Source organism: Mustelus asterias, chromosome 15, assembly GCF_964213995.1.
Source record: "Mustelus asterias chromosome 15, sMusAst1.hap1.1, whole genome shotgun sequence".
NCBI lineage: Eukaryota > Metazoa > Chordata > Chondrichthyes > Carcharhiniformes > Triakidae > Mustelus > Mustelus asterias.
In genome coordinates this window covers 28,102,757-28,126,479 of record NC_135815.1, presented here as the reverse complement: position 1 = coordinate 28,126,479, position 23,723 = coordinate 28,102,757, and the positions used below count along the sequence as shown (strand labels likewise).

General features: G+C 44.2%; 1 protein-coding gene across 1 annotated transcript in view; it reads right to left on the bottom strand.

The window, feature by feature from the left end:
- Positions 1 to 13,793: 13,793 nt before the first annotated feature.
- Positions 13,794 to 23,723, bottom strand: part of LOC144504419 (protein kinase C epsilon type) — a 571,367-nt gene continuing 561,437 nt past the window's right edge. Inside the window, exons 14-15 of the mRNA XM_078229681.1 lie at positions 20,455 to 20,601; positions 13,794 to 16,572 (exon numbers count right to left, since the gene is read on the bottom strand). Of these exons, the coding sequence (XP_078085807.1) occupies positions 16,426 to 16,572; positions 20,455 to 20,601 (294 nt within the window). The 3' untranslated portion in view covers positions 13,794 to 16,425. The remainder of the gene's footprint in view (positions 16,573 to 20,454; positions 20,602 to 23,723) is intronic.

Below are 23,723 nucleotides of genomic sequence, written 5' to 3'. Positions count from 1 at the left end.
AGTCCTGGCCAATAGTTCTCCCTCAATAAATGTCACTATGAAAAGCAGATGATCTGGCCATTGTCCCAGTGCTGTTTATGGGAACTTGCTGTGTGCAGATTGGAGGCTGCATTTCCTACATTACAACAGTGAAAACATTTCAGGAATGCTTCAGAATGTCTTGAGGTTGTAAAAGACACTATTAAAAAAAATGCAAGTCTTTCTTTCTCACCACCCCTAGTTCATAGGTCTCCTTTAAGCCTGACTACGTTATTGAAAAAAAAAATGACCACTTTGGCTTTCATACTCAGCTAAGCAGAAAGCGTTATTTTGTACAGTCTGTGGGGCTGATGGAAAAACCAACACAGATGCTTTTACAGTGGAAAGACGGGATGGAACATTGTGTATTTAAGGACTCAGCACACGGATCACATGACTGTGTCAAGCTGAAATCTCCAGAAAGTAAAATTGCAATCTTAGTTCAACTTTTTATTCAGTGGCGTTTGGGTAAAAGTTGAGGTTTCAGAATCTGACAAACTGAGTGGAAAATGAAGGGTGAGTTATCAATTAACAGATCTGAACGATAGTGCTGAAAGACTCAGTGGTGCAAATTAGTGATCGCTAATAACGTAATGGAACGGCATTTACTCCTTCCGAAAGAGGGCCTTAGGAAGCACGTTGAAAACGCTATGGGGCGGAACAAAAAGAAAGGAACAGCAGAGTGAACCAAAGGCTTTTAAGCACGTTTTAATGTCCAGTTCTTCCAACAATTCATGTGAATTATATCATTGGTACCATTAAACATGATACAGCGCTAGGTTGTTGATTAAATCAATCATTGGGTAGAAGATGGGGGAGAGTCCAAAGATGTGCAGGTTAGATGGATTGGCCATGCTAAATTGCCCTTTAATGTGTACGTTAGGGGATTAGCGGGGTAAATGCGTGGGGTTATGGGCGGGAGGGGAGGAGGTTGGTATGGGCCTGGATTGGATGCTCTGTCAGAATGTCAGACCTGATGGGCCGACTGGTCTCCTTCTGCACTGTAGGAATTCTATGAGTGTGGAGGTGGATGGGTGTGAAAATGAGTGCTGCTGACTGTTGGGTTGTCATCACTGTTCTGACTATGGACGATTCAGCTCAGGACAGGACCTGGCAACCTGCCCAGTTCGGGTAACTGGCTAACTGATCTTGTTAATGGGCTGATTGTCCATCAAGGACCAGTTTGGAATTTTTGTTGGGGGGGGCGGTGCGCATGGGTTACACGATGGATCAGGAAAACTGTCCAAGTGAAAGGAGGCAGCGAATCAGAATGGATTCAGTCACAGCCGTGCCGTTCAATTCAGTGGGCCCATAACAGGGTGTGCAGCTGAGAGGGGCACTCTGACATTGGGACACAGGTGCCACTGGGAGAGCAGAGTTAACAAAGTGAGTGGTCTGGGCACTGGAACAGTGGAGGCAGTGGTGACCCTCCAGGGATTGTGAGACCCTCAAGAGGAGAGTCCACTAAGCATTGTTATGCAGCTGACCACAAACAATAGCTGGACATGGAATTAAGGTGCTCAGAGATAGGGTCATCTTGTGATGAGGAACAACAGCCTAAGGAGCAGATGCAGAGCCCTAGGCACAGGGCAGAGGAGAGGAAAACGGAGTAGAAAGGCAATGGAGGCCATACCTTCTGTATCAAAGCACCAACTACCTGAAAATGTCTGAGAATCAGTGCGACAGGAGACTGTGCCTACCTTGGCAGATGTTCACTGAGATTTGTACCCTCATTGAGGAAGATCTCAGATCTCACAGTCCTGCTCAACATCCTGTGCCAGAAGCTGTTAAAGCCACACACCTTGGACTTCTTCACCTCTGGTTCCTTCCAAGTATCAGCACAGAATCCTGGTTGTGTCTCTCACGCAGCAGCACACATAGAAACATAGACAATAGGAGCAGGAGTAGGCCTTCAGGCCTGCTCCGTCATTCATCTTGATCATTAACTCAGTAACCTATTCCCGCTTTCCCCCTCATGGTCTTTGATTCTTTTTGTCCCAAGAGCTATATCCAATTCCTTATGATCAGCGATGATCATGATGAATGGCAGAGCAGGCTCGAAGGGCTGAAGGTTTAGCCGGACATCCTGGCAGTGCCCATTGGGCACCATAACTGTGCCGGGGCAGTGCCAAGGGGGTGGAGTCTGAGTGAGGGCGGGGCAATGACAGGGGAGAGGAAAGTGGGAAGCTCCATGGGGTAAGGCAAGTCTTGGAGCTCTGCAGGGGTGGTGATCGGCGGGGGTGGAACTCTGCAGACAGGGAGTGATTGGGGGTGGGGGGCATTTCCCCAGGGGGGTGAGCGAGGGCATGTGGCAGGAGGTATCCCAGTGCACTGGGAAATTGGGGTGCCTGCACAATGGCATCTCAGCGCTCAGCAGCCGGCACTACGGCCAGGATGCTGCCTGGGATGGAACATTTAAGTTATGAAGAGAGGTTGGATAGGCTTGGGTTGTTTTCATTGGAGCAGAGAAGATTGAGGGGCAACCTGATCGAGGTGTACAAGATTACGAGGTGCATGCACAGAGTGGATAAGGAGCAGCTGTTCCCTTTAGTTGAAGGGTCAGTCACGAGAGGACGTAGGTTCAAGGTGAGGGGCAGGAAGTTTAGGGGGGATGTGAGGGAAAACCTTTTTACCCAGAGGGTGGTAACAGTCTAGTACGTGCTGCCTGGTAGGGTGGTAGAGGTGGGTTGCCTCACATCCTTTAAAAAGTTACTTGGCACATCATAACATTCAGGGCTATGGGCCAAGTGCTGGCAGATGGGAGTTCAGATGTTTCTAATGTGTCGGTGCAGACTCGATGGGCTGAAGGGCCTTTTCCGCGCTGTATGATTCTATGAATATGAGTGAGCTGTATAATTGTTTTACTGCCTTCACTAAAAAGAGCCACCGCAGGTCATATTCATATTTTGTGCTCTACCAATGTTCTGCACTTGTTTCTATTTGATATAAGTGCTGCAACTGCTGCATCTGCAAATCTTCTTAACCTTCAGTGAATTTTACCTGAGAGTGAACGTGTGGCTGTGCCAGCAGGTTCAAGCCAGTAGCATTTCAAAAGGCATTTCACAGAATGTGAATCCCAATAATGAGGTTAGCACCGCAGACAGGCCAGAAGAATACATGGTCCTGCTAATAGGAAACACCAGGGGTAGACGATTGTACTATCCAGGGAAGACATATGCATGTTCATCCTTTAGAACTACAGAGGCTAAGGGGGCAGACAGAAAAAAAACAGAGAAAACCATCAAAGGGAAACAATAGGATAATTGGCAACCTTTTTGTGGAAGCAAGGGGGCAGATTGCGTCTAGCAGCCTGTGAGGCAGGCTTTCCACCTGGGAGCCTGTAAGCCGGTTCTAGCTAGCAGACCAGAAGCAAGAGTGCAGAGACCTTTGTTAGAGGCAGTTAAAACCTGCTGAACTGGGAAGAAACGTTCCCCAGAATAACTACTCAATCATATATAGTGAGCTGGTCTTATTGGATTTCATTTGATTTGATTTATTTTTGTCAAATGTCTTTACAGTGAAAAGTATTGTTTCTTGCACGTTATATAGACAAAACATAACGTTCATAGAGAAGGGAACGAGAGAGTGCAGAATGCAGTGTTACAGTCATAGCTAGGCTGCAGAGAAAGACCAACTTAATGCAAGGTAAGTCCATTCAAAAGTCTGATGGCAGCAGGGAAGAAGCTGTTCTTGAGTCAGTTGGTACGTGACCTCAGACTTTTGTATCTTTTTCCCGAAGGAAGAAGGTGGAAGAGAGGATGTCCGGGGTGCATGGGGTCCTTAACTATGCTGGCTGCTTTTCCGAGGCAGCGGAAAGTGTAGACAGAGTCAATGGATGGGAGGCTGGTTTGTGTGATGGATTGGGCTACATTCACAACCTTTTGTAGTTCCTTGCGGTCTTGGGCAGAGCAGGAACCATACCAAGCTGTGATACAACCAGAAAAAATCACAGCTGATCATTATGATCATTAGATGTATTTGAATTAGATGTTGTTTGGAAAAAGGGAAGTCTTCATAAATATACTTTGGACCAAAAGGGTAATTTCTATTAAAACTGTGTGGGTGTGTTAAATAGTTTTTACAGAGCTGTCTTAGATCATTATAGTCCTGTTCGTGTATAAGTGTCTTTTTTATTGTAATAAATAGACTTTAATAATTGTTATACTATGACTGGCCTGGTTACTATTCTCACTGGGTCTCACACGTGGCTTCTCACACCATTCCTGATGACAAAACCATACACCACCATAAACCAGTGTTTCCAGGTTGGGGCACCCTCACTGATAACATCAACCGGGTTCGTAGCATTGGCTCAAGCAATTGGAGGCCAAAATTGGACCTGAAAAGCTGAATGGAGATTAGTATAATGAAGTGATGGTGAAAGGCCATTGCTTTGTGGAGAGTTTTTTAATAGAAAAGTCAGCTGTGCATGAACTTTCCTTCACATTGAGGCCATTTTGGATTACATTTAAGTACATTTATGAAGATTCAAAGTTTGCAATCAAAATCTGCTTAGGGCCACATGAAATTGTGAATTTGCTTTTTAAAATACAAGACATTTTTTACCGCACAAATTGATTTTGGACTGTTCAAGGTAACTTTCATCAAAATACCGACAAATGATCAAAATTGATCTAAGTGGTGGCCGCACGATGGTCGACAGTTCCAGTTAAGAGAATGAACCTGCAACTTTCAAAAACCATTGGATACCCTGCTACTTATCTTGAGTAAGCAAATGAATTTTCACATGACTGGGATAACAATCAGTAGTTGAAGATTCCAAGTCTGATGGAAGAGAACAAGGCCCAGAGAAACAGTCTGCTGCAAAGTTACACAAAGTAGCACCAAGTGTCAAACTGAATGCTTCAAGTTGATCACTGAGACAATGGGGAAGTTTTATTCCCGCTGGCAGGACACAGACTTAGCTAGCTTTCCCGGGGACAAGCAATGCTGCAGATCACGACCTGCCACAGGGAACTGATGCAAATCTGTCCCCCCTCACTTGTCAAGCAGGACTAGTAAAGGGCGGAGAGTTTTTTTTCTGACATTGGGATAAATATTTCACATCATTTCACAGAGCTAATAATGGGCGTGTTTTTCAACAAATATACCTGGGAAGTTGTAAAATTTGATCACCAGTGTTTTCAACCTGGAAGGATACTGAACGTGTTTCTTAGAGGTGGAGATGCTGGTGTTGGATTGGGGTAAACACAGTAAGAAGTCTCACAACACCAGGTTAAAGTCCAACATGTTTATTTGGAATACACGAGCTTTCGGAGCGCTGTTCCTTCATCAGGTGACTCAACTGATGAAGGAGTAGCACTCCGAAAGCTCGTGATTCCAAATAAACCTGCTGGATTTTAATCTGGTGTTGTGAGACTTCTTAATGTTTCTTAGATCTTCAGATTGCACTGAGGACCTGTCCAAGGACCATTTGATCTCAGAACATGCTGATGGTGAAGAGGGACTTGTCTCAGTTTCTGACAATGAGGAAAGTGGACCCTATTTATCTGCAACATGTGTGTTCATTCCATGTTTTCCTTTCTGAAGCTCCTGGATGTTGTTTTGAACTTAGACAACTTGTCAGCAACAGGTTTCAAAACTTGAAAGAATCAGTAAACTACTTAAACTGAGGTACATTCAGCGATATCACAATATAAATGGTAAAAACGTGGTGGTTAACCTTGACCATACAAAAGGTGCTCCTCCAGGCCCCACAAAAATATTCCCAAACTTACCTCTGCTGGATCTCTTTGATTCCATTAACCGTGGAACTGGTTGGAGGGAGCATGATGCTCCCGTCAAGCAGTTCCGACCTAAAATGACAGCTGAGAGTTATCAATTGGCATTTGAAGTCAGTCCGATAATCTGGGACAGGAGGGTGTGTCGAGCATTCAGTGGGCGACCCTTTCAAAATGTCACCAGCCTCTTTGTTGGTGTTGATAGGATGGGAGAGCAACTTACCCCATGTTGAGGCCTTTAGTGCCCCATTCACGTTGATGTGGAGATGCCTGCGTTGGTCTGTGCCCAGTCACATTAGATGATAGATGTGAAATTGACTGCTCCTGTGAGGGCCTGGCTGCAATGATTTAGTGCGTCACCACACATTCTGTGGAAGATTACAGAATACTGATGTCCTGTGACAGAACACCACATAGGTTGGAAGCTAAGTACTCCAAACTTTCAGACATTTTACTGGAGCCCTTTGGCAGACTTTCCAAAACACACAATTGCATGCGTGCATGTCTTTTATTTTGAAGGCTAGGCCCTTGAATTCAGCAGCTATATCCTCCTCAACAGAGTTTGGAAGAAGAGTTTGCCCATGGGTGAGCTGTTGGCCAGTCTATGATTTCCACTCGGATTTTGCTCCTGCTCACTCACTCACTCACTCACTCACGGTGGGCACATTATAAAGTGCAGACCCTTCTAATTCTCCGAAACATTCATAGCGCCAACCTCTGCACTGGTGCCTGTGCAGAACTGTGAAGTCCAGCTTCTTCTGGAAGATTTTCTTCTGGTAAATCATCGCTGAGAGCATCCTGGTGCTGCGAAGAACCTGGATAAAGAAGAGAGTAACAAGAATTAGCATGGCACTGACTGATTAGATGGTAGCTGATGCTAGATTTCACAGTGCAGCATGATGCTGTTGAGGTGGTGGAATATATTATTACTTAAAAAAGTAAAAAATATTAAGGTTAGGGTTCGGCCCTCTGAGTCGCCTTTTCTTTTATTCGTTCATGGGGTGTGGGCGTTGTTGGCTGGGCCAGCATTTATTGCCCATCCCTAAGGTCATTTAAGAGTCAAACACATTGCTGTGGATCTGGAGTCACATGTAGAATCATAAAATCCTACAGTGCAGGAGGAGGCCATTCAGCCCATCGATTCTGCACCAACCACAATCCCACCCAGGCCCTATTCCATAACCTCATGCATTTACCCAAGCTAGGTAAGAGGCACTAAGGGACAATTTAGCATGACCAATGAACCTAACCCGCACATCTTTGGAGTGTGGGAGGAAACCGGAGCACCCGGAGGAAACCCACGCAGACACGGGGAGAACATGCAAACTCCACACAGACCCAAGCCGGGAATCGAACCCGGGTCCTTGGCGCTGTGAGGCAGCAGTGCTAACCACGGTGCCACCGTGCCAGACCAGGTAAGGACAGCAGATTCCTCCCCTAAAGGAGATTAGTGAGCCAGGTAGTTTTTTTACGACAATTGATAATGGTTTCATGGTCAGCGTTAGATTTTTATTCCAGATTTTTTTGTGAATTCACATTTCACCATCTGCCATAGCAGGATTTGAACCCAGGTCTCCAGAACATTATCCTGGATCCCTGGGTTACTAGTCCAACGACAATACCACTACACCACCACCTCCCATCCTCTGCAACACAGTGTTCTTGCCGATTTCAGCCGAAGGAGCAATGCTCTGAAAGCTCGTGATATAAAATAAACCTGTTGGACTTTAACCTGGTGTTGTGAGACTTCTTACTGAGCCCACCCCAATCCAACGCTGGCATCTCCACATCATACTTTATCTTACTTATGGCCTGGGTGGTGGGTTGTTCTCCACTGGGGCCGCACCTTTCCTTCGTTTTGGGAGTTATTTTTTTTCCCTGCAGTACGAGTGAGACAGAATCAGTAGCTGTTGAAAAGGAATGGGCCTGTGAGGGGTTACTGCTCGTCATGCATTTACTGAAAGTTAAATGAAATAAGATTGCAAGCAGAGTGAAGAGGAGTTCAGCAAAAAGGCAAGTGGCTGAGGTGTGAAGTGAGAAACGTGAGATCAGAAGATGTCCTTGTTCTGTACTTGCTACCTTGTGGGACGAGAATGCTATCAGATCCTGCGGTGAGGGCAGCAAGAAAGAGATGAATGTGCCCTTTGGTGAGGTGAAGAAGTGTGCTGCAGGGAAGGAAAGTGTTAAGCATGATGGAGAATTGAGAGAGGGGGAGGACTGTTGCCAGGTATAATGTAGACAAGATGTGGAGATGCCGGCGTTGGACTGGGGTAAACACAGTAAGAAGTTTAACAACACCAGGTTAAAGGTGTTGTTTAACCTGGTGTTGTTAAACTTCTTATAATGTAGACAAGTACAGAGATAAAGACCTGGATTCATCTTTTGCATTCCAGCAATGACATTTGAACAATTTTCAGCATTGCATCCAGGTTCTGGACAGTGATTCTTCATGATCTCTTTATTTAATCATTCAAGAGATGTAGGCTTTGCTGGCTAGGACAGCAATTACTGTCCATCCTTAATTGCCCTTAAGGAGGTGGTGTGAGCTGTCTTCTTGAAGCGCTGCATCCCTGAGATGTTGGTATGTCCCTAGTGCTGTTAGGAAGGGAGTTCCAGGATCTTGACCCAGCGACAGTGAAGGAATGGCAATATATTTCCAAGTCAGGATGGTGAATGGTTTGGAGGGAAACCTCCAAGTAGTGGTGTTCTCATGTATTTGCTGCCCTTGTCCTGCTGAGTAGTAGTGGCTGTGGGCTTGGAAGGTGCTGTCGAAGGAGCCTTACAAAGTTGTTGTAATGCATCTTGTGGATGTCACACACTGCTGCTACTGTGCGTCGGTGGTGGAGGAAGTGAATGTTTGTGGATGAGGTGCCAATCAGATGGGCTGTTAGGTCCTGGATGGTGTCAAGCTTCTTGGGAGTTGTTGGAGCTGCACTCATCCAGACAAAGGGGGAGTATCCCATCACATTTGTGGATTGCGAACATTGTTTTGGGGGGTAAGGAGTGAGTTACACACTGCCAGATTCCTAGCCTCTGACATACTCTTGTAACTACAGTACTTATATGTCTGGTCCAATTCAGTTTCTGGTCATTGGCAATTTGTAGGATGTAGATAGTGGGGGATTCAGCAATAGTAATGCCAATGAATATTAAGGAGCAATGGTCAGAGCCTCTTTTGTCAGAGATGGTCATTGACAGGCACTTATGCAGTGTGAATATTACTAATTTCTCATATATCTCTATAATTCAATACAGAAATGATCAAATACAACATCCTTTTCTGACAAGCAATCCCTCTGAAAGTCTGAACGGACTATCAGTGCAGTATAACTCCTTAATTGCATGATACAGTGTTGAATAATTTACTAATATGTCCAAAGTGCAAATATTTCTTCCATTATTCCCTATGATGGCTATTTTTATAGATGTCAACAAATTGTTTGCATAAAACTCTGTCTTTCTGATTGGTTCCACCTCACTTTTTCACATACTTTTTCTCTAGACTGTGGGTGGTCATATTAGATTTTGATCCTGGAATCTTGACTGTTCTTTCAAGGTTCTGAGGGGTAAAATGAAGTGTGGTATCTGCATATTAAAATAAACAGCTTAATATTTCTTTTAAAATAATGAACAAGTCAACGTTCGCTGTCATTACTCTGTGAAATTGACAGCAACCCCTGGGATCTGCAAGTGCACAGCTGAATAGAAATTGCTGTCAGCAATTCCCTGCTGTCCCATAGGGTGCCCTGTCAGAGTCTTGGCAGATGGAATCAATAATTTCATATTTAAGCGATTAGCCCCACTGTGGCAAATCCTCGATAAAGCTAAACCTTGTTGATTTAAATATATAAGTCTTTAATGACAAACTAAGTCATACCTACTGCTGAACAACCTCATTGGCCCTGAAAAAACTAATCCAATATTTGTGAACTTTCAAATGTCTCCTTTCCATGTTAAAAAACCACAGATTTTTAAAATAATAAAAATGACTATTTTTGTGACATTTCAACTTCTTCTTGAATCCCATGTCTATGCCCCAATTATTGTCGTGTTTTCCACAAAATTAATTTTATAAACGAATGATAAAACCTCTTAATTGCTCCCTGATTTAGCTCGGCACAACATCGTGGGCCGAAGGGCCTGTTCTGTGCTGTACTGTTCTATGTTCTGATTTATGTCTCTGACAATTCTTTAATGGAATTGTCTGTTTAGTCTGCTTGAGGACATCACTGTCGCTGGATGTCAGAGAACCCCAGGGCAGCAGAATGACATTGTCAGTCAAGGTGAAATAAAGGCCACAAGAGATTTCGAGGTCCTTGTGGGCAGCTTTCTTTGAGATTAATGGTGAATGCCATCTCTTCACCGCTGACTGCAAAATCTGGTCATAAAGTTGTAGTTACTCATATCACTTATCGAAGTTGGAAGAGTGTCATCTTGCTTTAGGAATTTTCAATTACCTCTTTTGGGGAGAGGATTCCAGATCTTCACTACTCTGTTCGAAGAAGTGATTCCTGGCATTGGACCTGTCGGGAAGCTCTAACCTTAAGGTTATGTCCCCTTGTTCTGGGCTTCCCCATCAAAGGAAATAGTTCCTATTTATTCTATCAACTGCTTTAATCATCGCACCTCAATTAAAGTTTAAAGTTTCAAATTTTATTTATTAGTGTCACAAGTAGGCTTACATTAACACAGCAATGAAATTACTGTGAAAATCTCCTAGTCGCCACACTCCGGCACCTGTTCAGGTACACTGGGAGGATTTAGCATGGTCAATGCACCTAACGAGCACATCTTTCAGACTGTGGGAGGAAATCAGAGCACCTGGAGGAAACCCACATAGACACGGGGAGAATGTGCAGACTCCGCACAGATAGTGACCCAAGCCGGGAATTGAGCTCGGGTCACTGTCGCTGTGAGGCAGCAGTGCTAATCACTGTGGCACCGTGCCACCCTAATTAATCCTGATTGACTCCTTGAATTTCTACACTCAAGAGAATGCCAAGCTACTTTACGCAACCTGTCTTCCTGATTTAATAATTTTCTACTGCAGTTAGCTAATACGTCAGCACCGCTACTCTGCAAAAAAACAATATATCCTGTGAGGTATGATGCATGGAACTGAATGCAGTGCTCGAAATGGGGTCCAACTAGAGCTTTATATAGCAAGAGCATAACTTCCAGTCCTACATATTGTAGTCCGCTTAAGATAATGGTCAACATTCCATCAACTTTTATAATTATTAGAGGCAGCAGGTGATGAAAGTAAAAAAATGGAGCTCTTGGGCAGAATTTCCGATCAGTGAGAAGTATGTAAAAAGCTTGGCCAATTTTCTGTCACAGTAACTTAATTGCAGTGTTAATGTAAGCTTACTTGTGACTAATAAATAAAACTTTTAAAATTTTAAACTTTAATTAGCGGGTGGGTGACTAGATGGGCAGTCTTGAGTGTGCGATCCCTTCAGCATGACCTTTCATCATGTATCACACTCAAGCGATCCAATAAACTGGGCTCAGTAATAGGAACATTTCGACTTTTCACCATTCTGATCATTTTCACAAGTCAAAGTTGCAATTCTCTAAAAAGGTCTTGATGAAATTTCCTGTTTTTGTCCCTTACTTTCCTGTTTCTATTTGGACAGTAATTATATATCCAGGGTGAAAACAGAAGAGAGGTTGGAAAAATAACACTGAAATATGAAATATGCCACTGTGGTGTTCACAAAGTATCATTCAGTATCCAACAAAGAAACATCAACATCTTCCACCATTTAAGGTGGCATTATCTGAGAATGGCACTAATACCTCTTTATTCACTCACTGGATGGCATGCTGTCATGGAAACCAACGTTCTGGAGAAAGAGAGAAAGGCGTTGTATTAATCACTGATGAAGCATTTTCAAGGCAAAGCATGGTCAATGCACTTAGATGGGCATGCTTTTTTTAAAAAGCATGCTAAATATTGGCCCAGATCTTCTGGTCTCCTGAGAGTTGGAGACTACATAACCCTGAAAATGAGCGATGGGACCCCTCGGAAGTTTCAATGCAATGGGCAGCATTTTCCAGCCAAGCTTGGCCCAAGACTGGAAAATCCTGCCTGAGGTCAATGGATGTTTGCATGGTTCGTTCCCCCCCCACCCGCTATGATTCCCGTGGTGGGCGGGATGGGAAAATTCTGCCCAATGACTCCGTGGGAATTGCCCAGAAGTCTGAAGTTCCTCTGCTCCCAGGGACCCTCTAAAAAAGTCTCCAACTCTTGAGTTAGAGTGGGAAATTTCAATTGGTTCTGACTTACTGAATACTTAGCCATAAAATGTTGAAACAGAAAAATCCTAGACTAACTCCTGGGTAACTATACAACTAACCCTCCCCTCAACCTGACCACCTGACTCCTCATCGCCACCTTGACTATCCCCAGCCCAATCTGACCCGACCCCACCTTTTGACTCCACCAGTGAACCCACTACCCGACTTCACCACTTGACTTTCCCACAACTCTCACTGACTTGCCCTAACACCCAGCTCCCCTCCAATTTCCCCTTACTTTACCCACCCCCTTACTTACCAGGGATCCTTAACCCCATCCCCCCACCCCAACTTTACCTTACCAACCCTTCCACTTTACCCACCCTTACACACTTATCTTACCACCCTAGCCCCTTACTTCACCCTACCCTATCCCATTTATCTCATCAGCATTCCCCATACCTTATCTCTATAGCTTTCCAAAGGAGCTTCGGGACATTTAAACACATTACTTACCAGAATATAACAGCTTGTGTCGTGATAAGGGGGACATGGCTTCTGTGCAGCTTCCCTGCGCTGATATCTCTGAGGTTTCCTGCTCCGAGTCTGTTTGGAAGAAGCCTCCATTGGAAGGATGCTCACAAAAATCAGAGGATGATAAATGGGTACTCTTTTTTTAAAATCAGTGCCCGAACCAGGGGTGCAGACATTGATTGGAAGGTTTGGGCCGTTAAGTGACACAATGGCCGGGATTCTTCCAGCCCACTGTGCTGCTCGAGTAGCTCAGAGCGGCCGGAAGACATCAGGAGGGGGCGTCTGGCGGGACACACGACTGGCGTCCAGCCAGTTGCGAGTCTCCCAGGCCCCTTTTTCTGATGTAATCAGCTCAGCGTGGATAAACTGTGCAGAGCTGAGTATCATATGGAAATGTCATGGAAATTAACATTTCCATATGATTAGCGGTCCCAGGATGGTAGTCTCTGGGTCCGCTAGTGTCTCCCCCGCCCCCGTCGGGAGAGATGCCCACCAGCGGAGTTTACAACTGCTGCCTACTAATGGGGAACAGATGTACTCACCCCGCTGGTGGAGACAGATGTCATTGATATCCCCCCCAGGCAGTCGAGGGCAAGGAGGGGTGCCCCTTGGATAGTGCCAGCCTGGCACTCTGGCACTGCCCACTGGGCACCTTGGCACTGCCCACCAGGCAGCGGGCAATGCTCAGGCAATGGGGCATTCTGGGGGCGTGGCCAATTGGGAGTATCGGGGGAGCCCGCTGCCACTCTGCAAGTTGGATCGGTGGGAGAGGGAGTGATCAGGGCTGGCCATTGGGGGCGGAGGTCGGGCTGGCCCGGGGTGGGGGGGTGGGATCAGGAGGCCTGCAATGGAGTGGGGGTGTTTGTGAGGCCAGCGATCAGAAAGGGAGAGGCCAGCAACTGGGAGGCCGGCGATGGGTCAGTGCGCCTGTGCCAATCTCTGCACTGTCAGATCAGCGCAAGCGCAGTGGCCCGTTCAGCGTGCGGATTCCAGCCTCTCGGGCGGGATGAGGCCCCGCCCCTCACTTTCGGGCGTGAATCACTCCGAGGCACTCTATGTTGCTCAGATTGTCGGCGATTAGCTCAGGTAAGCACGCCCACAAAACAGGCAGGAAATTCTCCCGTTTTCCAGCCCATTGGGCACTTAGCTCTTTTTGGGAGAACTCCAGCCAATGATTTTGATAGAAATTGTATAATTCAGAAAGAAATCAAACAGATCTTGCAATGACACTGTGTTTTTTTTATTATTAGGGTTCAAAACAAACATTACACATTCACGTCCTGCTGAATACAGTACATTTGGCACACAGTAATAATGCTTACAATGAAATAACACTAATGATGGCAGGAAATTTAAAATACATCCATGAAGAAAATACCTTTTGTACAAACAAAGCATCACAAAAAAAAACAGAAACTAAACTTAAAACATTTTGATTCAGCCAGACTCATGTTTTGTACATTGTTTAAGTTAAAAAGAGGTAATTTTTTTTTGCCTTGTTTTTGGAGACAACCTTTTTATCGCTCTCCATAAAGCAGACATGCGATTCTTTTCTTCTATGTAAAATAGAGGAGGAAGGAGAAGCAAGGAGACTGAGATGCTGTCGCTTTAATTTTTCGCACTTCAGTGCTCCAGGCAGGCAGACATAGGAAAGGGGAAGATCTAACCACAGACAGGGAAGCAATGCAACAGTGCATTCACATTTCAGAGAGAGAGAGAGAGAGATAGAGAAAAAAATACAGTTTCAACAGTCAAGCGAAAAGGTAACACATTTTATTTTCCCGTGGAAATGTAAACCAATTGTAAATGGTGAGACAGGCAGAAGCTGATAATGGAGTAACACTGCCCATGCAAAGATTTCGCTATGAACCAACCTGACCACCTGTCACATACTGTACAAACCGAACACAAACGTGTTAGGTCTGAGGCCTGATCTATGTCACTAATACTACGAATGCTCATGCTTAACGCGGCAGACTGAAGAACACATCTGTAGAAGCTTCAGGAATGTACTGAATAAGAAAAAAAAATTGTTACGCGTATTGCATTACATAAATAATCAAAAAAATGCCCTTCGACTTTGTGAGTCTCCATTCTAAAATATCTTGCTTTAAGAGAGCAACTGGAACAGCATTGCAAATGTCTGCATTAATTTCCATCCGAATGTTTAATAACACCCTTAAGTACAGTTTGAAGAACTGTACTCCAGGTCCAGTATAGCTTAATACAAGGTTATGATGTTGGACAAAAAAAGAACTCAACTTTTTAGACTTTGAGTTAGCAACTTGAACAAATACACATACAGAGTATTGCACATGAACATTATCATTAATTACTTTTTTCAATGACTAATATATATATATATATATATATTTATAATATATATATAATATGCCTGAACATGCAGCAGTTGATACTGTTCAATGAACTCCATAGGCCTTGCAGCAAACAGTATTTACAACTTCTTGCCTGTACAAAAAGCAAAGAGCCCTTTTTAGCGCTGCTTTGCCACTCACAAGTATTTCTGTGCATCTGGCAATCCAGATGCATCAGGTTAAATGGATCCCAGTGACTGGGAAACCAGTCCAGTAAAATTCTAAGTGACTTTAGGACACGCACGCATGCATGCATACCACATGCATACACACACACACACGCTCAGACACATTCACACACACACACACGAAACACTAAAATAGAATACAACCAGACCTGACCTGCTCAAACTGGTAGCATGTGTGTACATTGTCATTTCCTCAACCGCAGCCACAACTTCTCATAGGATAAAAAGCTAAACAATGTACACCATCATATATCTTGTCAGTTTTTGTGTCATTTGATCGTCAGTCCTCTGTTATGTCTAGGTATAATGCTCAATATTTCATAGTCTATTCTTTGTTAAAAAAATAAGATACACACTTGAAAATATAGTACAGATAAGGGACAGTAGTATAAATAAGGACATGTGCAATGTGCCAAAGTAACACACTACCATAACAAAAAGCTCAAACAACTCTGGTCTTGGTGATGAACATTGGTTGCGAAGTAAGCCTACGATTCAGTGCAAAGTGATTGTTCAAGATCTAGGTTACAGTAAAATATTACACTGTGAGTTGTAGGACTGTCACCAAAGAACTGAGTAGTTAACTAGGTGAGCACAATAATCATGACTGACTCGCAATCTACTAGGTTGAGTATCTATCTCGGCCGGGTAGATGTGAAGTAACTTCAAACACTCTAATTCACTCGAAATTGCACAAAATAGTGACAACTTAAAACAGTGTAACATCTCCACAAAAAAAGATTTAAAAAATAACTAAATAAACCACTCAGTAACCCTTTCTGTTTCGCCTGAGCAATTTCCATACTGGTGGAAGAATCAACTGATTGACCAGGCAAGCTGGCCAACCGGTTGATTTTCCTCGGCTTCCATTTCTACGTCAAGCTCTGGTATGTAGTTCCGCTTCACGTGCCTTTGTCACACAATTGTTCCACTTCCTTGTACCGGAGTTCCTGCTGTATACGAATGAACCTGCAGTGCTATGGGTATAACAGTACATTTAATACTGTTTGCATTACACACACATACACACACACACACACACACACACACACACACACACACGTCTCCTCTGATGGAGCGGAGGGCTTGAAACACGAGCAAAAATAACTATTTACTTAAATAGAAATAACACAACGAAAACCCTGGAGTGCATTAATTTAAACAGACACCAGAAAATGGAAACAAGGTTGAAACATAAAACACTTACAACTGCAGGGAAATGCAGGTACTACACAGTACTAAAGAAAAACTCAATCCTAATGACTTGCTAGACTTCTAGGACCATTGCATGGTAATGGTGTGTAGTGGCAGCACCAGGAAAATGTCTTAGGCTATTGATTCTTCACCAAAATAGGAGAAACCTTTAAATTCATCTTGATTTATCTGCTTAACAATGGCATCATCCACCAGCGTCAACACAGGTTCCTCGCGTGTGAAGTCTTGGTCAAAGTTATTCACATCCCTTTTGGTTTTCTAAAGAACAATGAGAAGTATTTCAGAAGAGCAGATAATGATGATTACATTGAAATCTGAGACACAAAGAAAGTAAATATAATGATGGGGGGGGGGGGTGTCAATGCAGGAGTGATCCCAAAAGCTTGAAATTAAGCAGTGTAATATTAGGAACTATGTGGGATTTTCTGCCCCCCCCCCCCCACCATCCTCCTACGGCGTGTATTACGGTGACAGAGGCAGCCGCCATGGCCGGTTTCCCATTGATCACACCTTCTGCTGCCATGGAACCTGTGGCGGGAGTGGGGGAGGGAATCGCCATCATTGGGACTGGGCGATCCCACCGGTGGGAAGGGCCATGAAACCACGCCCTGGTCCTGACATGCCCACATGCAATGGCTCTGCCCACTGTCTTAAACATAGAAAGAAAGACTTATGGTGCAAAAGGAGTTCATTCAGCCCATCATGTCTGTGCTAGCCAAATAAGACATTGACCTCTTACTTGAAATAGCAATGAGAAGATTTTTATAAGATGGACTTTGTGAAATATTTCAGCCTCCAAATTCTCTTTATTGACTTAAAATGATTCCTTTCCCTCTTTAGTGTCCTGTCTAATTTCATGTAGAGATGATTATTTTTGTCTTGGATTTTGGTGCTCTGAAAACCACTCTTTGTACAAAATGTCAAATTTGATCACATTCCTATCATGTTTAATTTGTCAAATGAGTTATATGTTCTTATGTATATAATATATATATATATATATGCCTCTTTAAGAACATAGGACTTAGGAACAGGGGTAGGTTATTCAGCCCTTCGAGCCTGCTGCAATGTTTTAAGAAGATCATGGCTGATCTGATTGTGGTTTCAACTCCACTTTCTTGTCTCCATCCCACAACCCTTGGCTCCTTTGTCTATCAATACTCTATCTGACTCGGCCTTGAATAAATTCAATGATCCAACCTCTACTGCTCTCTGGGGAAGAGAATTCCACAGACTAACAACCCATTTAGTGGGGTAAATACATGGGATTACAGGGATAGGGCCTGGGTGGGATGTTCTGTTGGACAGCCAAATTGCCCCTTAGTGTCAAAGGTGTGCGGGTTAGGTGGATTAGCCATGGTAAATGCACGAGGTTACAGGGATAGGGCGGATTGGGCCTGGGTAAAATGATCTTTTAGAGAGTCAGTGCAGACCCACTGGGCCGAATGACCTCCTTCTGCACTGTAGGGATTCTATGGATTATATCTGCTCTCTGTCATGCTTGGAAGCACGCTAAAAAACTGACTGTTGCCATCAATTCCTTTCAGGTTCTGTTGGGTATTTGGTAAAATCAATGTGGGAGATTCTTACCTTTTTTTGCAGCCATTAATCTGTTCCTTAAATTCCATAACCACACACAAAAATTCAACACACTCTTTGTCTGTGTGTGACTGGTGCGTGTGTATATATATATATATATAATATATATATGTGTGTGTGTGAAAGAAAGCCACACACATCTGAAAGTTCATGACCTTTTTCAAAGTTTCGGGCCACCAAAGATCGACAGTTATCGTTGTGGTTACTTGCAGAAAAATAAGTTGGCACTAGGTCACTGCGGTTAAACCACATACCATTGCCCTCTTCATCACCTTTCTCAAGAATCTCCCTGAAACCTCAATGCAGATGTCAGGCAAGATTCTCCCAGACAGACACTATCCTATAATTAGTGTGCACCCAAGCATCAGACTGGCAGGAAACGGAAAAGCTGCACAGGCTGGTTGGATGAGCCACCCAAACCACAAAGTGCGCACTTAGAAGCCCTTTAGCCTTTGATGTGAACTTCTTCAAATCAGATTCATTCTGTGTATCCAATGGTTCATGGTTACCAAATCTCGTGTGTGACCTCTGCCCTAAGACATTAGCTTTGTCATTACTTTTAGTTACTTTCCCTAACGTTCTGTCCGCCACATTTAAGTTAATGACATAATTTGACAACTATAGTAAGAATACAATTAACAACTTTTTTATTTGAATTGAGAAACTGAAGGCTTTTTTAAAATCAAAGACCAGTGCAGTAATTACAGGACACTGGTACAGCTGGAACCAGCAGCAATTGAGATAAATCAAACAGCAATGATCAGACAACTCTGAGAGGGGAAATCTTACGAGAATTTGTCAAAGTGTCAATTCTGGTGAGAAAACTGGTGTGGAAGTCTCCAGCTCTGACCGATCTATTTCTCTCTAGTTCTTGACATTTTGAAAGCAAAAATTAGAGTGGGTATGGTTTGCGCTTTCAGTCTGGCAAGGCGGTGACTCTGGGAACCGGGAACCAGTTCCACAGAGATTGGGGTGCCCCTTATAAAGGGCACCCCGATCACATATAATAAATAACTCCCTCCCCACCCCCAGCCAACCTCCTGCAGCATGCTTACAAATAATAATTAACCCCTCCCCCACTGTGGAGGTATTTGGGGCCTTTCCCCCGATCAACCCCGGCATCGCCATCCTCTCCTCCCCGAATCTACCTGGCATCCCCATCCCCTCCCCTCCCCGATCGTCCTCAGCATTCCCATCCCCTCTGCACTGGTATTCCCATCCCCCCCCCCCAAACCTCCCCAGTACCCCATTCCGTCCTCCCTGATCATCCCCAACATCCCTGTCCCCTCCCCCTCACAGATCATCCCCAGCATCCCCTCACGAATGTCCCCCCTCCTCTCCACCTCCTCCACATCATCACCAGCATTCATATCCCCCTACAGTGCCCACCCCCCCCACCACAAATAGATGAGCCCCCCCCGCCACAATGAGGCTCCCTCTCGGGTCCGCCCCAGCAATGCCCTCTGGCACAGGATGGCACTGCCAACCTGGCACTGTTAACCTGGTAGTACCAACCTGTGCTGGGGCAGTACCAGGGCACTAGCTGGCCATGTCCCTCTCCCTTGGGGCTAAATGGCCTTTGTGCCCCTGGAGCAATACCCTCGCTTGGGTAGACCCTTGTCGAGAACCTCACTGACATGAGTGAGGTATGAAAATTTACTGAGGGGGGAGAATTTGTTGAGGTGGGCGGATAAATAGATGCAAATGTATTAGGATCATCGAATCATAGTGGTTTACAGCATGGAAACAGGTCTTTCGGCCCAACTTGTCCATGGCACCCTTTTTTTTTAACCTCTAAGCTAGTCCCAATTGCCCTCATTTGGCCCATATCCCTTCATATCCATCTTGCCCATATAACTATCTAAATGTTTTTTAAAAGACAAAATTGTACCCGCCTCTACTACTACCTCTGGCACTCGTGAAAAAAATTGCTCCTCTGGACCTTTTTGTATCTCTCTCCTCTCACCTTAAACCTATGCCCTCTAGTTTTAGACTCCCCTAACTTTGGGAAAAGATGTTGACTATCTACCTTATCCAGGCCCCTTATTATTTCATTGACCTTAAAATCTATTAAAATCAGGTTCACACCCATTGTGGACCTGCATGAATCTGATTTCTTCACCAGCGAGGAATGGGGAAAACTGGAAATTGCAATTTTGCTAGCGAGAATTGTGATTTCTGGTTTTTGCCAGATTTTGAGCTTCCTCCAGCGATCTCACACACAGAGGGTGCGGGCTTAAGATTCTGCCCTTAAGTTTCTTGTTTTAAAACTGCCCTCTGTAGTTGATAGAGCCCTCAACGGGGTACTTCCCGTCTCCTGCATATTTTGCTCTCTCTCAGAATGACACTAGGTGCTCACCATTGTGCTCACCTTCTACCCCAATAGCCTCTGCATTCCACAGACCTACACAGTGGCAGGGGGACAGGTACTCAGGTGGGACATGCTAGCTGCTTCATTTTTACATGTAAACAGTTTCTCAATAATTGTTGTGTTTTCATGTGAATTTCCCTGTCAATAGAGTGCGGATCAAAGGTACTTACAATCCTTGGTTTAAATGGAGGTTTTATTTTCTTCTGTTCCAGCAGCACCCAATCAATCTCCTTGAAGAATGGGTGCTGTTTAATGGCCTCCTCCCCGCCTTGTGATGTAACACAACCCAAACGTTTATTTGGGCTCTTCGTCATAAACTGAAATGAAAAAAATAAAATGTAAGATATCTCATTATTCATTTCATATAAAAAGCTGGAGTATTTCCTCATTATCTTCAACTGTGTGACGATAGAACAAAAACGAAAAATGCAGCTCCCAGTTATGAGTCAAATTTCAATAGGCCGGATGCATCCTCTGAAGTCACAAACAATGTCAAGTTTTAGTTTTAAAGAGTTACCAATGGCAACAGGAAGGGCAAGACCATAATCCAAATATAAAGATCCGACCTTACAGGACATGCCCCTGTCTACATCAAAGGGGCTGAAGTGGAAATGGTCGAGAGCTTCAAGCTTCTAGGTGTCCAGATCACCAACAACCTGTCCTGGTCCCTCCACACAAATGCTAGGTTAGCAGATGTATCATAGCTTGGTAAGGCTCCTGCTCTGACCAAGACAGCAAGAAACTACAAAGGGTTGTGAATGTAGCCCAGTTCATCACGCAAACCGGCCTCCCATCTATTGACTCTGTCTACACATCTCGCTGCCTCGGAAAAGCAGCCAGCATAATCAAGGACCGCACGCACCCCGGACATACTCTTCCATCTTCTTCCGCCAGGAAAGAGGTACAAAAGTCTGAGAACACGTACCAACCAATTCAAGAACAGTTTCTTCCTTCTGTCATCAGACTTTTGAATAGGCCTACCTTATATTAAGCTGTCTTTTTCTACACCCTATCTGTAATGGCAATACTATATTCTGCAACCTCTCCTCCCCTTCTTCCCTGTGTACTCTATGAACGGTAGATTTTGTCTGTATAGCGTGCAAGAAACAATACTTTTCACTGTATACCAATACATGTGACAATAAAAAATCAAATCAAAAAGAATAGGCTTGAGTTAGGCAGCAAGGGTGAGTACTCTTGGAATCAGAATATTATATGTGCTTGATGTAGAAATGGCTGATATTTGTTAAAGGTGGTCAGGAATATTGCCAGTATAAAACACAATTATGATGCCAAACCCAACTCTAAATATTCCAATGAAAATATATCCCAAAACTGGTCTCAGAAATCCCCACTGCATTCAGGCCAACGGTCACTTAAGTTTCTGAAAATGTGGATCATGAGTTCCTAAGTCTTTGTACTGTTTGGCTACCATGAACACTTCAAAGAACAAATGCCAGGAAGTATTTCTTTACACAGAGGGTGGCCAACAGTTGGAATGGATTACCAGGAAGCAGAATGGAAATCAAGACAATTGACTCCTTTTGGAAAAAAAAGCTAGATGCTGTAATGGGAAAGTAGTAGGTTTGGTGTTTTGAGACGGTGAGATCAAATAGGCCATAGGACTTTCTTCATGTAAACCATTGTGTGATCTTAAGAAGAAAATGCTTTAAATTAGCTCTGTGGAGGAAAGCAGATTAGACTGGGGAACACAAGCTTGGAGAATATGAGGTTAAAAATAACACATTTTATCTCAGGTTAACAACTTACTGTAAGGAATTACCCTGGGGCACTCCTAATGAACATAGAATCTAGAAGGAGTAGGCCATTCGGCCCTTTGAGCCTGCTCCGCCATTCATCATGATCATGGCTGATCATTTGAGACCCCCTTACTCCCATATCCCTTGATCCCTTTAACCTCAAAAGTTATATCTAATTTCTTCTTGAAATCAGACAACGTTTTGGCCTCAACTACATTCTGTGGTAGTGAATTCCACACATTCACCACCCTTTAGGTAAAGAAATTTCTCCTCACCTCAGTTCTAAAGGTTCCCCCGCCATTGGGAACAATCTTTCTGAATCTACCCTGTCTAACGCTGTTAGAATTTTATAAGTTTCTACGATTGGTTGCTAAAACTTTATATATAGTGGAAGACTGGCAAAAGCTCAGTTTCCACAGATCAGGAAAATACACAAGGGAATTCCAGGCGTAAAAGACATTTCTGAGCTCTTCAATGGGTAAAGGAATTAAGGGACTGCTTTTATCTTCATCACCTGTACAGCAATTGGCAGGACGGATTGGCCACCCTTCATCGAACCTGCGATTTTCAATGAAATAAATGCAATGAAACGTGAAGTCAGTTTTATAAAACACTGTCTCACCATGTTAATACCCAGGCGCTGAAGAAGAAAATCAATCCCATTGTTTGTTAAGATGTTTTGTAGCCATTCAGATCTGGAAGGTGTCACTTTGACTCATGAGTTGTGCTGGGTGAGCTGATCTCAGCAGGGGTGGCGGTAGGGACACTACAATTAGCTCCAAGATCAGGGCGGCACAGTGGCACAGTGGTTGGCACTGCTGCCTCATTGCGCCAGGGATCTTGGTTCGATTCCGGCCTTGGGCCACATTCTGTGTAGAGTTTGCACATTCTCACTGGGTCTGCGTGGATTTCCTCCGGGTGCTCTTGTTTCCTCCCATACTCCAAAGATGTGCAGCTTTGGTGGATTGGCCATGCTAAATTGTCCCTTAGTGTCCAAAGATGTGTAGGTTCGGGGGATTAGCTGAGTAAATATGTGGGGTTACAGGAATAGGGCTTGGATGGGATTCCCTGACAGAGAGTCAGTGCAGACTCGATGGGCCAAATGGCCTCCTACTGCACCATAGGGATTCTAGATCACCAGACTAAAGAGAGAGAGAGAGTGGGGGGAAAATAGTAAATTTCCTTCAGCTGACCTCCATTTTGTGATCTTTCAGAAAAGTGCGCAAATATTGATGTTGGGTCAGGATAAGGTCAGGTTCAGATGCAATGTTTCATGTTTGCTGTCAATACTCACTCAAGCCTTACAAGCAAATGTGGTCATTCAGACAAAGGGCTGCATTTTCCGTACCTCAGTTCAGTGTGTTTTTGGCAGGGGGACGGAGGGCGAGGGGGGTGACATGTGAAATAGAGATGGTGCCAACCCTACCACCTTGCCATGCACTCCCGAGCTCACCCCATTGATACAGTGGGGAGGGGGAGATGCTGAAATTGGCAGCCCACCCAGTATATTTAGATAAATAGACAAGGATTAATTAGGTTTGTTACCAATCCAATTGACCCCGATAACATGTTCATATCAGAAAACGTTGGCATTGACAGTCAGGTGGCAGTGGGCAGCTGGATTTTTAAAAAATCCTCCAAAGGGTGGCAAGGAAAGGGCGGTTCTATCCTCGGGCACT